The 7,905-nt window shown below is 39.5% G+C and overlaps 1 protein-coding gene across 1 annotated transcript in view; it reads left to right on the top strand.

Annotated features, from left to right (window-relative positions):
• The first annotated feature begins 565 nt into the window (after positions 1-565).
• The window catches only part of smg9 (SMG9 nonsense mediated mRNA decay factor), an 8,367-nt gene continuing 1,027 nt past the window's right edge, over positions 566-7,905 (top strand). The window contains exons 1-12 of the mRNA XM_046044206.1: positions 566-1,096; positions 1,200-1,274; positions 1,698-1,932; positions 2,036-2,133; positions 2,227-2,339; positions 3,327-3,438; positions 3,573-3,668; positions 4,675-4,760; positions 5,724-5,830; positions 5,922-6,029; positions 6,198-6,323; positions 6,418-6,562. Of these exons, the coding sequence (XP_045900162.1) occupies positions 950-1,096; positions 1,200-1,274; positions 1,698-1,932; positions 2,036-2,133; positions 2,227-2,339; positions 3,327-3,438; positions 3,573-3,668; positions 4,675-4,760; positions 5,724-5,830; positions 5,922-6,029; positions 6,198-6,323; positions 6,418-6,562 (1,448 nt within the window). The 5' untranslated portion in view covers positions 566-949. The remainder of the gene's footprint in view (positions 1,097-1,199; positions 1,275-1,697; positions 1,933-2,035; positions 2,134-2,226; positions 2,340-3,326; positions 3,439-3,572; positions 3,669-4,674; positions 4,761-5,723; positions 5,831-5,921; positions 6,030-6,197; positions 6,324-6,417; positions 6,563-7,905) is intronic.

The raw sequence follows: 7,905 nt of genomic DNA, 5'->3' as shown, positions 1-7,905 counted from the left end.
ATCAGTGTTTCAGCTTAATATTTCTCAAAACTTATATTTATATAGTGTTTGACACTATGTAGTTACAAATCACAGCAGTTTTAGTCAGAGGAATTTAATTCAATGTCAATTTTACGAATGGGTTCAACTTAAAATTATTTTTAGGTTTACAAATTAACACAGGTGGTCTTGAATTGTCAATGTGCTTTTTTTTCTTTTTAATGTGAAGGTTAGTAGTCAAGTATCTTTTCGCTTGAGCAACGCTAAAAGTAATATTTGGACTATGCCTTTAAGAAACCTAACATCTCAGGATGTTGTTATTATCAAATACTTTCTGTACCTGATTTTCAATAAAATGTTTACCCCCCCCCCAAAAAAAAAACAAAAACAAAAAACAAATACTTTCTAATAAATGAAAACAAAATCAGCCGAACAAGTTTAATCAAGAACAACAGGATGCCATATAGATTCATATGTACGTTATATAATATACAGTATAGCGAGGTTACGCGTCGAAATGATCCATAAAGTGGCGGAACTACTTATATTGCGATGTTTCCTAACGACTTAATTTAGCAGACGGATAAGATGCGTTTGATTGGTGACACACAGAATTACAGGCGGGTGGAGATTCTTGCAGCGCGTTGTTAGTCGAGAACCACTCTAACGTCGTACTGTAACGGGTAACGTGGAATTACGAAAAAAGCGCACCTAGTGGGACGCTTTAGCTAGCGTAAGTTACGTCCACAGACGAGTGCTTCAGGTTAAACTTGTAACCGCTAAATATGCTCAAACGTCAACGAAAGTAATTGTCACAGGGTTAAAGTTAGCTGGGAGCAGGTTTCTAGTTTAGAAGATATTTCAGTGAAAGTAATTATCTTCAGCTCGCCTCTGCCTGGACGGGGATCCCCATCATCGTTAGCTAGCTTTCTGTTGACACCAGCTGTAAGTGAATCAGGTGAGGAGAGACATGTCCGAGTCCGGCCACAGTCAGCCTGGGATGTACGGCCAGGGACGCAGAAGGAGGCGACGCCGGGGAGACCGAGATGCTGGACCTCCGGGCCAAAATCTGTCCGGTCCTAGTCGGGATCGAGAATACCAACCCAGGGAACGAAGGGTAATGCAAACACATATTACTGCCTTTATAACGAAGCATATGTTGTTCTGATTTCTGGTTTATTGTTGTTTAATGTTGTTTTCACTTTCATTTGTTTATTCAGGATGGGAGTGAGGATCCACCGGGCCCACTCATTCAGAAGACCCCCATCATTCTTGCTAAACCCCCTGGAGAAAGGGTAATTACGTTTATCTAGATAACTAAGCTGTTTTCGTAATTCCTCTTATTGAACACAAATAATAATACAATAACTATATCATTAGAGCGTTTAGACTTGCTTGCAGGATAGTCCAGTTGACCACAAAGTCAGAATATGCAGTAATGTGACTGAAATATGTGAAATCAAACATCATATTATCGAATTTAAGAAGAAAGTTTGGCAGCAAGTACATTTACATGAATTCCTTCCTTCACACTTTTGTCCAAGGCCATGTGAGGTACTTAGAAATTTACATAACTCTTTTCAGAGGTTAGGACTACAAACACAAATGTAGTTAATCGCAGTTAATTAGTAATGCCTCCAGAAAGTACAGTTGATTAAGCGCCTCTTCCTTTAGCCTGTTTTGATCTATCAACATGCTGTTGTTGGATCCTTTTGAAGGCCAAGTCATCGCAGAATGCGCCTGCGAGTGGAGCTCCAGTCCTGGAGAAGCCCATCATGCTAATGAAAGCCAGGGATGATGGAGGGAAGCCGGGGACCCCTCCAGAAGCAGCAGCTCAGCCACCTGGTCCTGGGCCCTCCAAGATGGAGAAGGAAGGGCAGCGGCCCACCCAGCCTGTATACCAGATCCAGAACAGGGGGATGGGTGCTTCTGCATCGAGCAGCATTGTGGACCGTAAGTTATTATGGATTTCACTAACATACTCCACCTGGATGCACCTATTAAGGCCAAATTACATGTGTGGGGAAACATGTAATTTATTTCATTTGACTTGCAGCTATGGTTGGCCAGTCTAAACTCCTCCCTCCAGAGAAGATGAAGCACAGCATCAAGCTAGTGGATGATCAGATGAACTGGTGTGACAGTGCCATGGAGGTGAGTTAGTCTTCAATGAATTTAGTTGATTGTTGAGCCACTATATTTATACTGTACTGTAAGGAAGTTGTGTTTTATTGTGATGTGTTGCAGTATCTGAGGGATCAGACCGATATGTTGGTGGTGGGAGTCATTGGCCTGCAGGGAACTGGGAAATCTACGATCATGTCACTGTTATCTGCCAACACTCCTGAGGAAGATCCAAGGCAAGGGTGGCGCTAACACAAACAATAAGCTCAAGCTTGTCAACTTCTCAGTTACATGTAAATGATATACTAATTTCATTTATAAATAGTAAGTCCACCGTTAAAAGATGCTGACAAGCATGAGATGTTCCCATAATGACAGAATATCCTCTAATATTTAAGAGGAATTTGAAACAATAGGAAATGTGTTTAATGTATAAGGAGGTTGGTTAAGACTAAACGGAGAAGGACTGAACTTGTTGAGGGATTTTTTTTTACTGTTTTACTGTTAGATTTGCAGTACTGTTAGTACAATATTAGACTAACCTGAACTACAGAATGGTCTAAAACTATAGCAGTGATACACAAGTGACATCAGCTGCAAAATGAATCATCTTAAAAAAAGGCATTGATCAAGGAGTAGAATAATCCCCTAATTACATTCACTAATTGCGGAATTACATTCTGCACAATAGAAGAATGTAATATTAAAATCAGTAGTACATTTCTATAAGTGTTTTATCCCCAATCAAATTAAAGCTGCACTTAAAAAGTGATGGTGCTCTTTCTGAACACACAGGGGCGACATTGTAAACCCATCTGCTACTGTAGAGTGTCAGCTTATCATACTTTTGTTTGTTTTCTCACAGTTCACACAACGTTTAAAATAAACCTCTTCACACACCAGAAAAGTGTGTGTGTGTGTGTGTATATATATATATGTGTGTGTGTGTGTGTGTGTGTGTGTGTATTTATATATATATATATATATATATATATATATATAGTGGCCGAGAAGGAACGTAAACTTGTATTATGGATTTTAGGTAGATGTCTATGCATTTGTTAATGAAAGTTTTAATATGTTAATATCTTTAAACCTATTTCCAAATCTTGAGAGAATTCCCAGGTTTTAGATTCTCAAAACAATTTCTGACATGTACTTTCAGTGAAAGACAGGCTTCTTGGAAGAGTAAGTTATGGAGGTCATCGTATTTGTTTGCGCAGGGGTTACGTATTCAGAGCCCAGACTCAAGAAATCAAGGAAAGAGGAGGAAACCAGAGCACAGGCATTGATTTCTTCATCACACAGGAGAGAGTCATCTTCTTGGATACACAGGTATGAATGAAGTAATATGGATTCGTAGTTGTAATCTTCTGTCAGAATAAAAGTCATGAACTGTATAAATTGAAAAAGAAGTTAGGATGAGACTGTAATAAAACTGTAAAAGAATTGTTTGTTTGTTTCTTTAGCCAATGCTCAGCCCATCTATTCTCGACCACCTCATCAACAACGATCGGAAGTTGCCTCCTGAGTACAACCTCCCACACACATATGTGGAGATGCAGGTCAGTGGCTGTCCTGCAGATGGCTGTGGGTGAAAACACTAGTTGTTTATGCGAGCACAGGCGCGTAACCACCAGGGCATTGGTCGGCAAATAAGTCTTTAGTCTTTCATTTTTTTACTACTTATTAGATGGTGGGCCAATTTATTGTTTGTATTCCATCCTTTACTGTGTGCCTGTTTAGCTCAACAGGACTCCTGTTGGAAGGATTCTGTATTCAATCCCCACTTGCATAATTTAAGTGCCCTTTCAACAAATTGATTGTGAAGAGATTGTTTTACATGTTCACAAATAAGCATGTGCACGAGTGTGTGCCTCCCGGCGATTTGGCCACATCATCCTATGGACGCTTATTTTCATTTCCCCAGTATCTCCAGGCAGAGGAAATTCCTGTGTTTCTCATTCAAGGGAATCTGATCTGATGAATCTGATGGCTTTTTCAGAGGTGTGTCAAGCAAGCCAGAGACCCTTTTGAATTTCCTTCAGATCTTTTCAAAGTAAAGGCTCTTAATTAAACATGACATAAAATCCTACTGTAAAGATGTTCTTTCGCTTTTATTTGTAGGCGCAATCACTTACGAGGAAGTGATTATGTGAGTAACTTTTGCTGTCATGACTGTAATCTGTTTTAGCACCAGCCACTATAATGTTTATTCTTTTGCCGCTATCAAAGTAATTTGGCCATGGGCCAGATATTATTGCTAATTAATGCCAACCACTGCTCTAGGTCCTCTGATTCATTGTTCAGTGGTTCTTAAGTTTTTCTGTCACGCCCCACTTTAGAAGCCTAAAAAAAGTAGAAGCCTACCCAGCTCTAGCTAAAATTGGGTTTCATTTTAATCAATTAACAACAGGGGTGAATGAAATAAAATAAAAGCAAAATAGAACCCATGTTCCCCCCCAGGGGGTGCTGCAACCCAGTTTGAGAACAGCTGTTTTTTTTTTCATTTTAATTCTTCTGTACAAAAACATTCACTTCTAACTACATTTGTACTCTGTATAATCTAAGTCTCTTCAGATCGCCGCCTTCCTGTTTACAGTGTGCCATGTTGTCATTGTGGTTCAAGACTGGTTCACTGACTTAAACCTATACAGGTGGGTACTTGTTTGTCTGCGATGGGTCTGTGTTATACTTACTTACTGCCCATGCACAGGACAAAAGAAGAGCGTTGCTCTCAGGAACGCTCTGACAATAACTTGGGATAAATATCCCCTCCTGTCGCAGGAATGTTGAGCATTTCATCTGGTATCTTGAGGATATTTGTTTTCTGCTTTTTCATAACTTCAGTAATGCCACTTTATGACTTGGTATTTTAGTGAACAAATGTAGGCAAATCCAGACCTGTTGAAACAGACCGCCTATGTATCCGTCTTACGTGTGCTGACACTCATTCAGCTACACATCATTATCTGACACCCACATGAGCAGCAAAAAATTTAAAACCCTCATTTGTTATCGAATTGTTGTTATTTTTCTTTGCCCCGAACTGATGCAAAACTACATTACCAGCGATTATCTTACTGCATATTACTCCAGTGATGATATAAATCCACGTCATAACCATTTAATGTTTTAAGTCAAGTACTTCCCCTGAGTTCAGGGAAAGGGTTGGAAAACAGTGCTTACATTAATCTGTGTCACAGCAGTCCTACATTAGACTCATTTTTAAAATATGCCACTATTATCATTAATCAAATGGCCTTTGTGTCTGTTTTTTCAGGATGATTGAATAAAATACTGAATAATTAATGAGACAGGTTTTTGATATTTATTTATTAATCGAGTAGTAAAAAAGATCTTTAGAATAATCATTACATTACTTGTTAAATTAATGAACCAACTGAAAAAACAGCCGCTACAGTAGTTGATTTTAAAAATAATTGTTAGGTGCAAGTCTACATTATTTTTAGTTATCTTATCGATATATATTTTTTATATGTGATGACATCTTGTTGCACCCTCAGTGATCATATCTCTTCTGCATTGACAATTGCCCAACCTTTGATGCTACTGTTTACTTTAACGTTCAGAAAGTTTACTGTAGTGTTTGTGAACAGGTTTCTTCAGACTGCTGAGATGGTGAAACCTTCCACTCCGTCTGCAAGCCATGACAGCAGTGGCTCTTCAGGCAGTGACGATGGAGCAGAGTACTATCCTCATATAGGTGACTTTTAATGTCATCCCACCCCACTACCATCCCAGCTTAATGATATCAAAATTTAAGAGTTTCTCGTTTAACTTCCTCCCTCATTCAGTGTTCCTCCAGAATAAGGCCAGACGGGATGATTTCTGCCCACAGAATCTGAAGAACATGCATATGGTGGTGGACAAACTAATGGCCCACTCTCATCTCAAATACAAAGGTTAAAAACTACAAGAATATTCTTTTCATACATCGATATCTATTAAATCTGAGTTAAAATATAACAAACCAATGCAAGTGGTTAGGGACAATACCATGGGTTATTTGGTTTACAGATTTCATTAACAATATAGTTGATTAATTACTTAATAGGTTGTTTTGTTTTTAGGCACATTGTCCATGCTTGACTGCAATATTTTCCCTGGTTTGGGGCAAGATTACCTGGCAACTGAAGTCAACATGTTCCTCCTTCCTGTGCAGGAGAATGACGGGGAGGATAATCTGACTAAAGCAGGTTATAGAGGAACTTATCTTTGCATAATACTCATTACATAAAACTCAACTGTCCTCCTGTGTAAGATGGGAATTAATCTTTGTACCATGCTCAGGGTTGGGAACCTACCCGCTGTTCTCTCTGCTGCCGGGGTACAGAGGCCATCCTGCCTTCTCCACAATGGTTTCAAAACTCCGCAGCCAAATACTGGCCATGCCCCGCTGTCAGCTGTCCCACACAATCCTGACTGAGAAGAATTGGTAAACACATTTGTCTCTGCCCACCTTCTATTTATAATGATATAAATGTTATTTATGTTCTACAAACCAAAAGCTGAGTGCTTTACAGGACATAAACAATGTAAAACAACCAAACAGGATAATAGAGATGTTTTAAAGGCGAGGGCATCATTTCCAGGCATCATTTCTACTTAATGTATTATTTCCAGTGAACAGAATGAAATGTTTTTGTAATTAGGACCCGAGCACGAAAGTGCAAGGAACCTATTGTTTTAGCTCAGATTATTATTATTTTTTCTCCCCGATGAACTCATTTTTGAAGGCCCTAGGATACTCGAATCCTCATGAAAATTTGCACACACCTCAGGTCTGGTGGGAAATCCAATGTTCTGCAGTGATTGGGGTCAGGCAAGGCAAGAGGGCTCAATAGCACCCCTAAACAAACAATAGGTTTTGGACAAAGTTTCTTTGATCTTCATGAGATGTGGTGGGATTATTGCTCTTATTACAAAGACCACACTTCTGCTTTTAGGATGCTCAAAGAGCCACATAACTTTGCAGCCAGACTCGAATGGGTAATATTTGTATTTGATGTCATTTTTGGGACTTTGGATTGCACGTTGTCTCTATAGCGCCCCCTAAAGGCTTTTTAGCCTTCGCATGGCTAGGAATGCTTGAATGCACATCAAAAGTGTTGGTTTTTATTGTCTAATATGGTTTGGGGGGGGTGGTTGTGGAAAAATGGCTCCGTGGCGCCCCCTGCAAAATTTAAAAAAATTAGCCCCTGCCGTACGTTGTACCAAGCTGTACCAAACTTGAGTAACAGATGCATCTTCTCTAGACTTAAAAATAACCCTCTTGGAGCCTTACCCTATACCTAACAGGAAGTCGGCCATTTTGAATTTTTTACAAAATCTGAACCAGTTTACACCCTCCGTACTTTTACGAACTCCTCCTAGAGCTTTAACCCGAACAACTTCAAATGTGGGCAGCGCAATCTTAAGAGCCTTCTGATGTTAAATCGCGAAGCTATTTTTGATTGTTGAATTGATGTCTCGCCATGAAAAACTAAGTGCATGTAAATGGACTAGACATGGTCAGATCTGTCGCAAAATTCACAAGTAAACCTCTTATTGACTTACATGTCAATATCCAGTCATAGGGATAGTGACACGTACTGGCATCAAGGAAAGGACCTGTTTCAAACTTCATTTATTATGCCTCATATATATTTTTACCCCACTTGGCACCTTAGTGGACAAAAATATCGAGAGAGAGAGAGAGAGAGAGAGAGAGAGAGAGAGAGAGAGAGAGAGAGAGAGAGAGAGAGAGAGAGAGAGAGAGAGAGAGAGAGAGAGAGAGAG

The sequence above is a fragment of the Micropterus dolomieu genome, linkage group LG03 (assembly GCF_021292245.1).
Source record: "Micropterus dolomieu isolate WLL.071019.BEF.003 ecotype Adirondacks linkage group LG03, ASM2129224v1, whole genome shotgun sequence".
Classification (NCBI taxonomy): domain Eukaryota; kingdom Metazoa; phylum Chordata; class Actinopteri; order Centrarchiformes; family Centrarchidae; genus Micropterus; species Micropterus dolomieu.
Note: the sequence above shows the minus strand (reverse complement) of the source record. Positions and strands in the feature narration are given on the sequence as shown.